At 45.9% G+C, this 15,703-nt stretch overlaps 1 protein-coding gene across 1 annotated transcript in view; it reads left to right on the top strand.

Moving 5' to 3' along the window:
- Positions 1-15,703, top strand: part of LOC124794776 (UDP-glycosyltransferase UGT5-like) — a 136,491-nt gene that overhangs the window by 96,615 nt on the left and 24,173 nt on the right. Inside the window, exon 3 of the mRNA XM_047258410.1 lies at positions 10,918-11,140. Within this exon, the coding sequence (XP_047114366.1) occupies positions 10,918-11,140 (223 nt within the window). The remainder of the gene's footprint in view (positions 1-10,917; positions 11,141-15,703) is intronic.

Genomic DNA, 15,703 nt, shown 5'->3' with positions numbered 1-15,703 from the left:
TTTGAGGAAACTCTGCGACAATCGGGGGGAGGTGGTGGGCGACTTGGTTCTGTGTTTGTGTTGTGTTTTCAGTCTCTGGCTCGTCAGCAACCGCCTGAAATCTGTTCGGGGTGGGTTCCACTCCCCTGGCTGGCGGAAGCTTCGGCTGACGAAAAGTTTTCTTCGCCAGCACGAAACCATCCGAGTCCTGCCCGGTTACGTGGTTCCCGTCCAGTGTCGGTGTTTCCTGGTCCCCTCCCAGTGCGGCGACAGGTGCTGTCGGGGGCGCTGGCTCCTCAGAGGGTGTGGAGGTGGTTGGGGTGGGAGTGGTGGAGTGCTTTTTCTCCTTGGAGAGCTTCTCCTTTTTGTCTTTCCTCACACGCCGTTGCTTTGATGTGGTGGACTTGAGTGGGGGGGATTTAAGGTATTTGGAGCGGGTGGAAGACTGAGACGAGGGGGTGGGTTTGGGGAGGATTTTGGTCGGCAGACGGGGCATCTGCTTGCCCTTCTTCATGGACGTAAGATATTCGGGAAGTGTGCCGGTGGCGTGGGCAAGCAGGAGCGGAGACAGGGCGAGGTTAGGAGGGGCAGGATTGCAAGTACTGACTATATATTTTGATTTCGGTGTGTTGTGTATGACTGCTGTGTCTCTTGCCATGTCCGGAGCGGGAAGTGGGGCTGCTGCCAAGGGGGTGCCAGTTACAGCCATCGTTGACACCGTTAGGTGGCCCGGCTGCATTGCTGGCCCTACTTTCCTAGTGGACGCGGAGGTCTGATCGGCGGCGGCGGAAACCTTCTCTGCGGTTCCGCGGCCGGCTGCCAGGTCCTGGCCCACGTTTTCCCTAACCTTGGGGGGGGGGGCAGAGCATGGCTCTGCGGCAGCTGGGGCGCTCGAAACGGCCGGAGACGCGGCCCGCGGCAACAACAAGACGCGCCTTTTGTCGACAGCGGAAGACCGCTTCGATCCCAAGGCATCACCTGCACAAGACGTTTCCGCAGCGGCGAAAAGCACGACAATGCTGCTCTAGTTACTTCCTGAGGTTGCTTTGCCCTCAGATGATGCTGAGCGCCAAACTGTGTTTTAACAAAAACTCAGTTGGACACTCCTGCGTCCTTGGTATGCGTAAGTTTCAAAGCTTTACGCACCCTCGAGACGTAACCCGCAAGCAGGTCCCTATGGCTCGGTGTAGTATCGTATGCGCTCCTGCAGCTCCGCACGCGATCACTGCACAGTACGACTGTCACCGAGCGACTGCCTTCGATTGCAGCCACAACTGCAATATACACTCCTGGAAATTGAAATAAGAACACCGTGAATTCATTGTCCCAGGAAGGGAAAACTTTATTGACACATTCCTGGGGTCAGATACATAACATGATCACACTGACAGAACCACAGGCACATAGACACAGGCAACAGAGCATGCACAATGTCGGCACTAGTACAGTGTATATCCACCTTTCGCAGCAATGCAGGCTGCTATTCTCCCATGGAGACGATCGTAGAGATGCTGGATGTAGTCCTGTGGAACGGCTTGCCATGCCATTTCCACCTGGCGCCTCAGTTGGACCAGCGTTCGTGCTGGACGTGCAGACCGCGTGAGACGATGCTTCACCCAGTCCCAAACATGCTCAATGGGGGACAGATCCGGAGATCTTGCTGGCCAGGGTAGTTGACTTACACCTTCTAGAGCACGTTGGGTGGCACGGGATACATGCGGACGCGCATTGTCCTGTTGGAACAGCAAGTTCCCTTGCCGGTCTAGGAATGGTAGAACGATGGGTTCGATGACGGTTTGGATGTACCGTGCACTATTCAGTGTCCCCTCGACGATCACCAGTGGTGTACGGCCAGTGTAGGAGATCGCTCCCCACACCATGATGCCGGGTGTTGGCCCTGTGTGCCTCGGTCGTATGCAGTCCTGATTGTGGCGCTCACCTGCACGGCGCCAAACACGCATACGACCATCATTGGCACCAAGGCAGAAGCGACTCTCATCGCTGAAGACGACACGTCTCCATTCGTCCCTCCATTCACGCCTGTCGCGACACCACTGGAGGCGGGCTGCACGATGTTGGGGCGTGAGCGGAAGACGGCCTAACAGTGTGCGGGTCCGTAGCCCAGCTTCATGGAGACGGTTGCGAATGGTCCTCGCCGATACCCCAGGAGCAACAGTGTCCCTAATATGCTGGGAAGTGGCGGTGCGGTCCCCTACGGCACTGCGTAGGATCCTACGGTCTTGGCGTGCATCCGTGCGTCGCTGCGGTCCGGTCCCAGGTCGACGGGCACGTGCACCTTCCGCCGACCACTGGCGACAACATCGATGTACTGTGGAGACCTCACGCCCCACGTGTTGAGCAATTCGGCGGTACGTCCACCCGGCCTCCCGCATGCCCACTATACGCCCTCGCTCAAAGTCCGTCAACTGCACATACAGTTCACGTCCACGCTGTCGCGGCATGCCACCAGTGTTAAAGACTGCGATGGAGCTCCGTATGCCACGGCAAACTGGCTGACACTGACGGCGGCGGTGCACAAATGCTGCGCAGCTAGCGCCATTCGACGGCCAACACCGCGGTTCCTGGTGTGTCCGCTGTGCCGTGCGTGTGATCATTGCTTGTACAGCCCTCTCGCAGTGTCCGGAGCAAGTATGGTGGGTCTGACACACCGGAGTCAATGTGTTCTTTTTCCATTTCCAGGAGTGTATATGCGCCCGAGACGCTGGAAGTTTGCCCAAGCCGATTGGACACTTTTTTCGTCTCTAGCGACTTTCGATGACCGTCACTTTCCTAGAGTCGACGATGAGGTCACTCATATTACAGACACTATTCTTACAGCTGCGGAACGTTCAATACCTCACACCTCCGAATTGCCCCGGCGCCCCACCAGTTCCTTGGTGGAACGAGGCATGCCGTGACGCAATACGTGAGCGGCGACGTGCTCTTCGCGTTTTCAGACTCCATCCTACATTGGCCAACTGTATTCGCTATAAGCAGTTCCGTGCGCGGTATCGTCGCGTCATCCGCGATTGCAAGAAGTTAAGCTGGGACTTCTTTACTAGCTCATTTAACACCTTCACTCCCTCCTTGGAACTTTGGAGTCAGATTCGACGGTTATTAGGCGCGCCTAGTTTCTCCCCGGTTTCTGAGCTCACCGTCGCGCATGATACATTAGTGGACCCCGTCGCAATTTTTAACCCATTGGGTTAACACTTTGCTGAGATTTCGAGCTCTTCAAATTACCCGCCAGCGTTTCTCCCGAAGAAACGTGCAGCGGAAGTGCGACCTCTTGCTTTCTCCTCTCAAAATCGCGAAAGCTACAATACTGTTTTCTCTATGCGGGAACTCCAACATGCACTCTCTTCTTCTCGCTCCTCCGCCCCAGGACCGGTTGGTATCCACATCCAAATGTTGCTGCATTTATCATACCATAGTCTGCGTTACCTCCTTCGCCTTTATAATCGAATTTGGACTGACTGTACTTTTCCCAGACGATGGCGGAAAGCTGTCGTCGTTCCTGTTCCGAAACCTTGAAAGGACAAACATCTCCCCTCTAGCTATCACCCCATTTCTCTCACGAGTAGTGTATGTAAGGTTTTGGAGCATATGGTGAATTGCCGTCTAGCTTGGTGGCTGGAGTGTCGCAGTCTAACACCTGACCAATGCGGCTTCCGATAGCATCGTTCTGCAGTTGACCATCTTGTTGCTCTCTCCACTTATATCATGAACAATTTTCTCTGGAAACGCCAAACGGTAGCAATATTTTTCGATCTGGAGAGAGCATACGATACCTGTTGGAGGACAGGCATCCTCCGCACACTGTTCTCTTGGGGCTTTCGCAGTCAGTTGCCCCTTTTTATTCACGAATTTATGGCTGAGCACACATTTAAAGTGCGGGTAAACACTACTCTCTCCCATACTTTCTCCCAAGAAAACGGGGTACCCCAGGGCTCCGTGCTAAGTGTTGTACTGTTTGCCATTGCCAAAAATCCAATTATGGATTGTCTCCTCCCTCTTTGTGGACGATTTTGCGATATACTACAGCTCTCAACGGACCAGCCCTCTTGAACGACGTCTTCAAGGCTGTCTCGATCGCCTCCAGTCTTGGAGCATCGAAACAGGCTTCCACTTTTCTCCCAGTAAGACCGTTTGTGTTAATTTTTGGCGTCGTATGGAGTTTCTTCCACCTTCCTTACATCTAGGACCTGTCAACCTTCCGTTTTTGGACGTCGCTAAGTTCTTGGGTCTTATGTTTGACAGAAAACTGTGCTGGTCCTCCCACGTTTCCTATCTTTCGGCTCGCTGTCTGCGATCCCTTAACACCCTCCGTGTCCTGAATGGTACCTCCTGGGGAGCGGACCGAGTGGTCCTTCTCCGCCTCTATCGCGCCTTAGTGCACTCGAAATTGGACTATGGAAGCATAGTCTGCTCCCCTGCTCGGCCGTCTATTCTTCGGCGTCTCGACTCTATCCACCACCGTGGATTACGTTTAGTATCTGGAGCTTTTTATACCAGCCCTGTGGAAAGCCTTTATGCTGAGACTGCTGAACCTCCGCTGTCCAATCGGCGAGCTGTCCTTCTGGTTGTCTTCCATGCCTGCTAATCCGGCCCATGACATTCTTTTCGACGCCTCCTTGGATTTAGGGAATGCAGGTCGCCCTTTCTCCCTACTACCACCGGGAGTCCACTTCCGTCAACTGCTCCATTCTCTTTCCTTCCGCTTTCCTAAAACCTTCTTGACAACTTGGGGTACAGCGCCGCCTTGGCTCCGTCCCCAGACGTGCCTGCTCCATGACCTTTGTCAGTTTCCCAAGGGTGGTACCCTTCACTTGTTTATCGTCAGGCATTTTCTGCTCTATGTGCACAAATGACGGAAGCCACATTTATTTACACTGATGGCTGAAAAGCATCGTTTGGTGTTGGGAGTGCCTATATTGTTGGCGATACCCCACATCGATTTTGACTTCCCGACCAGTGTTCGGTTTATGCTGTGGAGCTTTACGCTGTTCTCCAGGCTGTCCAATACATCTGTCGCCATCTGCGGATACAGTATGTTATCTGTTCAGATTCTCTCAGCTCTCTCCTCAGTCTCCAAGCTCTCTACCCTGTCCACCCTCTGGTCCACCGGATTGACGACTGCCTCCACTTGCTCCACTTGGGGGGCGTCTCGGTGGCGTTCCTCTGGATCCCAGGACACGTTGGTATCTGTGGAAATGAGGCGGCTGATATAGCGGCCAGCTATTCACATGATTCCCTTTGCCGATCTACGGAGTGTTTTATGTCGTCGTGTTGTTCTTTTATGGCATCCACATTGGTCGTCACTTCCCCATAATAAATTGCGGGATGTGGAAGCTCTTCCCTGTGCTTGGACCTCTTCCTCCCGAACGCGTCGTCGGGAGGAGGTAATTTTAGCTAAACTCCGGACAGGGCACTGTCTTTTTAGCCATTGACATCTTTTAAGCGGCGATCCTCCCCCACTCTGTCCCCACTGCTCTCAGCTGTGGACGGTAAGACACCTTTTACTTGACTGCTGCTATTTTACTCCGTTACGCACCCACCTACAGCTGTCGCCTGAAATATTGTCCATTTTAGCAGATGACACGCGCTTGGCCGATCACGTTCTCGAGTTTATTAGTGCCAGTGAGACGACGTCAGTCATTTGAAGCACTGTAGTGGTTTTTTAAGCTTTCCTTCTGCTTTTAGTTTCTCAAATTTTTTGAGTTTCGTTCCCATTGCTGCTGGTTTCCATTTTCGTTTTTTACGTTTTCATAAGTCACAGACCGGGCGCTAATGACCATAGAAGTTTTGCGCCCTAAAACCAGACCAAAGAAAAACAAAAGCACATTGCACCTGATGTGAAAAACATTTGTTTTTGAGGATGTTTGGATACTTTTGATCACATAGTGTAGTTATCAACCTGACTCCCTGACTCTTCTTTTCACAAGGGTTTTTGGAGTGATTTTTTTTCTGGTATATTTTGTCAAGGCCTCTTGATTTTGCAATTACTTTATACACTGCATTTTCTTTAATCTTTCTGTAACATATTCATTCAGATGCTTCAATTATATCAGAGCTAACAAGTACATACAGTTCACATACAATATTATGAAATGGAAAATTGCTCATCACCATTTAGCAAAGATGCTGAGTTGCCAATAGGAACAACAAAAAGACTGTCACAAATAAAGCTATCGGTCAGTAATGCCTTCTTCAAAAATAGGACATGTACATGCATGTGCAGACGTAACTGGTACACACATCACTGCAGTCTCAGGCAACTGAAGCCACACTGCGAGCACCTGCACCAAGAATGATGGGAGTGGTGACTAGGTGGGGGTAAGGAGGAGGCTGGGGCGGGGAGGGGGAGGGATAGTAGGGTAGGGGTAGCAGACAGTGAAGTGCTGCTGGGGAGCATGCAGGGACAGGGTGGAGAGAGGGTAGGGCAGCTATGTGCAGTCGGGAGGTTAGACGGTGGGCATGGGAGATATGCGGGGGTGGGGGGGGGGGGGGGGGTGGAAAAGAAAAGTAAAAAAACTGGGTGAGATGGTGGAATGAGGGCTGCATAGTAGTGCTGGAATGGGAACAGGGAAGGGGCTGGATGGGTGAGGACAATGAGTGACAAAGGTTGAGGCCAGGAGGGTTACAGGAATGTAGGATATATTGCAAGAAAGGTTCCCACCTGCACAATTCAGAAAAGCTGGTGTTGCTAGAAAGGATCCATAAGGCACAGGCTGTGGAGCTGTCATTGAAATGAAGGATGTTACGTTTGGCACCAAGCTGAGCAACAGGATGGTCCACTTGTTTCTTGGCCACAGTTTGTTGGTGGCCTTCCATGCTGACAAACAGCTTGTAGATAACATGACTGGTTTCACAAGTAGCCCTGCCTTTGATGGGATAGATAATGCTTGTGACTGGACTGGAATAGGCGGTGGTGGTGGGAGGATGTATGGGACAGGTTTTGCATCGAGGTCTATTACAGAGGTATGAGCTGTGAGGTAAGAGGCTGGGAGCAGTGGTTGTGTAGGGATGGATAAGCATGTTGTGTAGGTTCAATGGACAGTGAAACACCACTGTGGGAGTGGTGGAAAGGATAATGGGCAGGATGTTTCTCATTTCAGGACACGATGAGAGTTAGTCAAAACCCTGGCAGATAACATAATTGGGTTGCTCCAGACCTGGGTAGTACTGAGACACAAGAGGAATGAAGTCTGTGACTGGATGGTGGGACTTCGTGACATGGTGGCAGACTGGAAAGATAAGGTACGGGAGATTTGTTTTTGTACAAGATTGGGAAGATAATTACAATGTGTGAAGACTTCAGTGAGAACCTTGGTATATTTTGTGAGGGACCGCCTGTCACTGTAGATGCGATGAGTGTGGATGGCTAGGCTGTATGGAAGGGACTTCTTGGTATGGAATGGGTGGTAGCTGTCATTGTGGAGTTATTGCTGGTGAAATGGATGGAGGTACTGATGTAGCCATCTGTTAGGTGGAGGTACCCTGGATTTCTTTGTAGGTAATGCCTTCAAAGGAGAAATATGAGGGCTATTCAGAAAGTAGGGAACATTTCTGTCTGATGCTGCTAGGTGTGCACCGTCACGTATATTTTGGTATGTGAATGCTCAGCAGCTCAGTTGGCATCCATCCGTGACAGCAGGAACATCTCTGTGTGTCTGGTGTTTCCAATATTCAAATTTGAAATGTGTGCTGTGATTGAAAACCCTGCCAGTTGTGAGTTGCAGTCTGTGGTAAAGTTTTTGTTGGCAATAAAACTATAACCTAGAGAAATTTAATCATGAACTGTGAAGTGTACAGAAACAATGTAATGAGTGCATGTTCCATCTGTAAATGGTACATTTGGTTTAAAAATGGCCAAACCAATGTTCATGATGAAGAGTGGACGCCCAAGCATTGTGACTGATGATCTTGTCACTAAAGTTGATGAAACAATTCTTGAAAACCGTCACTTCACAATAATGGAGCTTTTACTTTCTTTTCTACAAGTTTCGCGGACTTTGTTGTTCAAAATTGTCGCTCAAAAGCTAGGCTACCGCAAATTTTGTTCATGATGGGTGCCCAAAATACTTACAGAGCAACATAAAGAACAGTGGGATTAATGGATCGAATCATAACCAGTGATGAGACTTGGGTGAAACACACCAATTGCAAGACAAAATTACAGTCCATGGAGTGGGGGCACACAAGGTCCCCACAAAAACCAAGAAAATGTTTGCAAACCTTGTCGGCAAGGAAGTTGATGGTGACAGTGTTTTGGGATAGGCAAGGTGTGCTTCTTATTGATTTTCTCAAACGTGGAGAAACCAAAAATTCTGCCCAGTACTGTTAAACTTTGTACAGCCTTAGAAGAGCAGTTGAAAACAAACGCCAAGGAAAGCAGACATCTAAAATTTTGTTTTTGCACGACAATGCCTGACCTCAAATGGCAAACTGCACTAAAGTATTCCTTAATTCATTCAAATGGGAGATTTTCCCTCATCCATCCTACAGCCCCAATCTTACACGAAGTGACTTCCACTTGTTTCCCAAGATGATGAACTGGCTTATTTTAAGAGTTCAAAAATTTTTTCCCAATTAAACATTTCATCAATATTGCACCTAAATATATTAATGTTTTCACCTTGTTTGTTATTTCTTCTCAGTGTTACACTTACTGCTTGTGTAGTACCTCTAGATGTTCAGAACTGAATATGTTGTCTTTTTGAAAATGAGAATTAACAGAAAACAATTCAATAATATTTATAAGAACATTGCTACTCATTATTTCTGTTGCTATATGCATGTATGGATTGTACATTACTAGTTTGATTGGCAGAAGGGCTAATTATCTTAGTTGTACATAAGATGCAAGCTTGCTTACATATGTGGTCACAAATAAAACTTTTGGCCTATTTTTACTGACCAAAAGCTTCATTTGTGACAATCTTTTTGTTGTGCCTATCTGTGATTGAGCATCTCTGCTGTATGGTGAGCAGCACCTTTCCTTTTCATAATATTGTTACTATTACAATGAACAATTTTTCTGTTTTAATTCCCAAGCACAAGCTTTTGTAGGCAGATCACTACAAAGTCTACTTGTTTCAATTCTATGAACTTGTATTTTGTCTTAAAGTATGTAACAGCTCCTCATTTGCCCAATATTAGTTCTACATTGAGCAACTTTTCTAACCTGTGATTATGTGGTGTCAAATAGGCGCAGGATGTCTATCTTTTCAGAGCTCTCTACATTTTCCAGATGGACAAAAAGTTCTTCTATCTTATTACTCAGTCTTCTAATATTCTGATGAAATAAGCTAACCTTACTTTCCTGTGCTTCCTTCAGCACTTTTATTCCTTCAACATTGTGTGGATCATCCCTTGTTTAATTCTTGTGACAACAGGACACATGATTCTTGACTTTAATCTAAGAAAGGTATCCCCTCTGACACCAGTAGTGACAGGGATCTTTTGGGATAGTGCACACACCAGTGCACACTGAAAGTGGTCACTTTTCTATAAAATCAAGGATTTCATTTCATATAATTTCAAATTCTCAGGAGAGCCAACCATGACAAAATGGTTCCACCTGGTGTGCAAGCTATATGAGACAGGATGAATACCCCCAGACTTCAGGAAGAATGTACTAATTAAAATACCAAGGAAAGCAGGTGCTGAGAAATGTGAATATTACTGAACTGTCTGTTTGATAAGTAATGGCTGCAAAATGCTGACACACATTTACAGATTGGGAAAACTGGTTGAAGCCAGCCTCACAGAAGATCAGTGTGGGTTCCAGAGAAATGTATGAATACAAGAGACATATTGACCCTATGACTTATTCTTAGAGGATAGGTTAAAGCCTATATTTATAGCACCTGTAGATTAATCTTCTTACGATGTTGATTGGTTACACTATTTCAAATTCTGAAGATGGCAAGGATAAATTATAAGTAGTGAAAGGTTATATAGAGCTTGTACAGGAAACACTGCTTTTATGAGCTGAAAGCCATAAAATGGTAGCAGTAGTTTACAAGGGAGTGAGATAGGGTTGTAGCCTACCGCTTATGATGATCAATCCATACATTGAGAATTTGGAGAAGAAATCAAAAAGATCAGGGAGACTAAATAAAAACATTGTTGTTTGCTGTCAGAAACAGCAAGGAAACTGGAAGAGCAGTTGGATAGAATGAATATCTTGAAAATAAATTGTAAGGTGATCATCAACATAAGTAAAAAATGTGGAATGAAATTTAGTTGAATTAAATCAGGAGATGATGAGGGGATTTGATCAGCAAATGATACTAAATGTAGCAGATAAGGTCTTCTATTTTGTCTGCAAAACACCTGATGAGTAGAGAGGTTATAAAATGCAGACTGGTTATAAAATATAGGTTGGCATTTTTGGAAGCATAGGAAATTTTAAGTGTTAAGGAGTATTTTCTGAAGGTGATTGTCTGGAGAGTAGCCATGTACAGAAGTGAAATCTGGATGATAAAAAAGTCAGACAAGAAAGGAATATAAGCATTTGAAATGAGTCAAACTGGGGAAATAAGAAATTTATGGTTCAAATGGATGTACGTTGCAGTAGTTATTTGGAGATAGAGGCCTGCACAGGATAGAGTTGTGTGGAAGCTGCATCTAACCAGTCTTTAAATTAATGACCACAACAACAACATATACTTCAATATAACACATCTTGATAATAAACTAGCTATGTGCCATTTAGTATGGATCTATTCTCCATTTCAACCAATGAAAATGTAATTTTTGATTTTGCTTGTTGTTGAAATCGTAAGTAATCTTTTTGGCATTACTTCTTCTATGTCTACATTGCAATAAAAGTATTTTCTTCTGTGAAATATTTTTGCCAAGAATTGCAAACAAAATTGTTTCTGCTTCTATGAACTGTCTCTGAATATTTGCATCCAATTGTTGTTCCAGGACATAGAGCAATTCATTATTGAAGCAAAGCATGGTGTCATCTATTTTACATATGGATCAACTGTTCGTTCTGAGACATTCCCTGAAAGCAAAAGAAAAGCTATTTTGGATGCTTTTGCAGAACTGCCACAACATGTTATATGGAAATGGGAAGCAGAGGATTTGCCAGGAAAGCCCCCCAATGTAATGATCCGCAGTTGGCTGCCGCAATTTGACATTCTCAGTAAGTACTTGTTTCCACTACAATGGAGTAGGTTATTGAATAATAATGTTTCCTCTCTCTCTCTCTCTCTCTCTCTCTCTCTCTCTCTCTCTCTCTCTCTCTCTCTCTCTTTGAATCAAATACAAATAAAATTCAGTTCACATATTACTTAATGATTTTAGGTACAGAACAATGGAACAGCATTACACGATTAAAAAAATTACTTCCTGAAGCTCCCAGCATAGTCATACAATCCTTCTGTAATGTGCAATCACTGAATTGAAACAGAGAAATTAAATATGTGGCTTTCAAATTACAATCTTGATAGTTTCTAATAGAATTCAAACTTCAACTGTGTTAACTATTGAATGAACTAATGAACCTGTAACACTTTCTTAGTTGATGATATCCTGGGTAAGCAGGTAGGCCAGAGAGGAAGGATAATCCATTGAACAGTAAATACCATAACACTGTGTGCATTGTCATGTTGGAATACATTTCTGTTTCTGAAAACAAGATATCACTTCAGTCTTTCGTGGTAGTTACTATTCAGAGTAGTCGAACTTCATAGCAGCTGGTCAACCAAGATGACCTGTACTAAGCCATACCTTCACAGCAAAAATCTATTGCAACACTGGATAACCAACTCCAGGTGGTGGTATGCAGTCAACAAAACAAAACTGTTTACATATCTCAGTAAGTTCAGATACTTTCAGTAGTGTACAGTTCACACAAGTGGTACTGCAACACACACTTTCAGCAGTGTTATTGTTTCCTTCTTATTGTACCAATATTCCTGATAGACCTTTTGGATCCTTTGTGACTGCCTGTAACTGCCACACATTATTTTATATATAAAATTGTAATACTTACTTTAATTTGTTTGAGAGGCAGAGATGCTTTTCCCTTGAATACACAAAGAAGAGCAAGTATGTTTAGTTACATGGTAGTGGCATGGCAGCATTTGAGCATTAGAGGAGCAGCACAAGCTTGGAATGGTTCAAGATTGGGGAAGGAAACTGGCCATGCCCATTTCAAAGGAACCATACTGGCATTTGCCTGGGGCAATTTTGGGAAACAACAGAAAACCCAAGTCAGGATAGTCTAATGTGAATTTGAACTCTCATTTTCCTATGTGCTATCCCTCGAGCCACCTCACTTCGTTAATATAGGTGAGGTACGCTAAACATGATAAAACCCTACGTCACAGCCAGGTGTATGACAAACAGCCATTTACTACCAGAATTTCTCAGCTTATGTGGACCAAGACAGACAGTGCGCACTCATCCAGTGTGATGGTTGCAGTGCATGTGAAACAGCAGCCAGGTGCAGCTTTCAACCTTGCTGTGCCCAGAAGCAGTGGTGCAGGACAGAGGTAACTGGACAGCTTTGAATTTTGCGCTTAGGGAAGGTATCATCTCAGAAAGACAGCATGTTAGTTGACACCTTTGTGGAATGTATGTTTCTAAACACTGTCCAACTAAAGAATGAGACCAATTTCCTGAATGCTTGCAAACCACCAGCAACTGCTTATGGAGTGCTGGCATTAGAGCCCATGCCCCCAGGGGGCTCAGCACACTTCGGCAGGTTCGTGCTTGGCTAACACGTGCCCCCACCCTTCACAGCATTTTTTTCATTCTGTGCTGCTGGCCTATCCTCTTGCTACTCTTTTTCCCCTCCCTTGGGGAACATGTCTCTGGTATTATTGGGAATGTTCTGCATTCTGTCACTGACGTATGAAGAGTCTCACCTTCATTTTTCACTTCCTTTTCCTTTCTTTTTTACCTTTTACTTTCTTTGTTTTCCCCTTTTGCTTTCTTTGTTTTCCCCTTTTGCTTTCTTTGTTTTCCCCTTTTGCTTTCTTTGTTTTCCCCTTTTGCTTTCTTTGTTTTCCCCTTTTGCTTTCTTTGTTTTCCCCTTTTGCTTTCTTTGTTTTCCCCTTTTGCTTTCTTTGTTTTCCCCTTTTGCTTTCTTTGTTTTCCCCTTTTGCTTTCTTTGTTTTCCCCTTTTGCTTTCTTTGTTTTCCCCTTTTGCTTTCTTTGTTTTCCCCTTTTGCTTTCTTTGTTTTCCCCTTTTGCTTTCTTTGTTTTCCCCTTTTGCTTTCTTTGTTTTCCCCTTTTGCTTTCTTTGTTTTCCCCTTTTGCTTTCTTTGTTTTCCCCTTTTGCTTTCTTTGTTTTCCCCTTTTGCTTTCTTTGTTTTCCCCTTTTGCTTTCTTTGTTTTCCCCTTTTGCTTTCTTTGTTTTCCCCTTTTGCTTTCTTTGTTTTCCCCTTTTGCTTTCTTTGTTTTCCCCTTTTGCTTTCTTTGTTTTCCCCTTTTGCTTTCTTTGCTTTCCCCTTTTGCTTTCTTTGCTTTCCCCTTTTGCTTTCTTTGCTTTCCCCTTTTGCTTTCTTTGCTTTCCCCTTTTGCTTTCTTTGCTTTCCCCTTTTGCTTTCTTTGCTTTCCCCTTTTGCTTTCTTTGCTTTCCCCTTTTGCTTTCTTTGCTTTCCCCTTTTGCTTTCTTTGCTTTCCCCTTTTGCTTTCTTTGCTTTCCCCTTTTGCTTTCTTTGTTTTCCCTTCTCCTTTCGTTCCTCTGCTTCAGCATTTCAGGATTCTCCTTTTTCTTTTTCCTCCATGTGTGCTCCCGAAGGCTGCCCCACTTGTCTGATGCATAACAGGTGACTGGATAATTCGTAATTCCCAGCCTGGGTCGATAGGTTGGGTTCGCACGTACCCCCTGGTACAGACCAGACCCAGGGAGGGGTGACTGCCTGAGTTGCAACCTTCCCCAATTGCTGATTGGTCCCTCTATCAGGTGTTCCGGAGGTGTGACCTGAGGTGTGAACAATCACCTAAGGCGGGTGCACCCCCTTGTGCAGGGGCCTCCCAGTTGGGAGGAGCACACCATCATAGATGCTGGCAATCGTGGGGGAATTCCTCACGATGAGCGCATGCTCTCCATTTGCTGACTACTACCCCATCAGCGTGCATGCCCAAATGGCAGCTTACGAGGGCTGACTGGCAGCTTTACTCCTCCCTGGCGACCTACGCAGAACAAGATTTCTCCACATGTGATGACCAAGTGGACTGCCACACTGAAGTTATTCTTACTGCTGCAGAACATTCCATTTCTCACACTTAATCATTACCACGTCATGTCACAGTCCCTTGGTGGACTGAGGCATGGCACGATGCAGTTCGTGCATGGACACGTGCTCTCCATGTTTTTAACCGACACCCTACAATGGAAAACTGCATTCATTATAAACAAATGCTTGCAAGTCTCGTCACATTCTTCTGATTAGCAAAAGAGCTAGCTGGATTTCATTCACTATTTCTTTTAAGTTTCACACCTTCCTCTGTTGTGTGGGCCAATGTCCAACGGCTCTCTGGGACCAGGATTCATTCCCCAATTTACGGCCTGACAGTAGCTGACGGTATCATTGTGGACCCTATTGCTATCACCAACACCTTGGGCTTCCATTTTGTGGAAGTTCCTAGCTCTTCCCATTATCACCCTGCCTTCCTCCATTGGAAACAAGTGGAGGCGGCTCGGGTCATACCCTTTGCTTCTTTGAATTGTGAGTGCTACAATGCCGCTTTTACTATGAGGAGCTAGATCATGCTCTCAGTTCATCCCAATCCTCCGCCCCAGGGCCAGACGCCATCCACATTCAGATATTCCACCACCTTTCTCTTGCAGTCAAGCACTTTCTGCTTAACACAAACAAGCGTATCTGGACAGAGGGCACATTTACCGGATGATGGTGTGAAGCCACTATCATACCCATACCTAAGCCCGGTAAGGACAAAAACCTTCCTTCTTGCTACTGCCTCATCTCTCTTACCAGCAGCATTTGCTGACCCTCGAATCATGAAACTATGCGACGCAGTCATGTTTTGATTCATGAGGGTCAGCAACTGAAAAAAAAAAGGGGGATACCGGGTCCCAAGGTCGCCATGGCGGCGGTCCCTGTCCCGCTGAGATAATTTGTCCTTTTAGGACAATTATCTGGGCAAGCACCCACGCCAGCAAAAGGTTGGCGCGTGTCAAAGTTGTCTTTTTGGAGTGACAGACGTGTGAGTATTGATAACTGAGATTGCTTAGCAACCAATCCAGTATATAAGGGGCATGAAATTGTTGTCTTCACAGTATGTCCTCTGAATCCACTGCGAGAACTTCTATTGTCTCTGACGAGCTGCCAGAAACAGTAAGTACATTTCTGTATAATGGAAAGTTTGTACAAACTTGCACGAATTGCCGTTTGTGGAAGATTTATGCCTATCTGGTGTGGTGGCTCGAGTCTCGCAATTTATTAATTAACGCACAGTGTTCATTTAGAGTGTGGCTTTCTGCAGTTGACCGTCTTGTTATTTCGTCCACCCATGTCATGAATGGTTTTCTGTGGAAATCCCAGACTGGGGCCAGGTTTTTCGACATAGAGAAGGTCTATGACACCTGCTGGAGAACTGGTATCCTCCATACTTTTTACACATGGGGCTTCTGTAGGTGCCTTGCCTGTTTCCTTTGGGCATTTTTACAAGACAGAGTTTTTCAAGGTGTGTGTGTGTGTGTGTGTGTGTGTGTGTGTGTGTGTGTGTGTGT

The sequence above is a fragment of the Schistocerca piceifrons genome, chromosome 4, assembly GCF_021461385.2.
Source record: "Schistocerca piceifrons isolate TAMUIC-IGC-003096 chromosome 4, iqSchPice1.1, whole genome shotgun sequence".
NCBI lineage: Eukaryota > Metazoa > Arthropoda > Insecta > Orthoptera > Acrididae > Schistocerca > Schistocerca piceifrons.
Note: the sequence above shows the minus strand (reverse complement) of the source record. Positions and strands in the feature narration are given on the sequence as shown.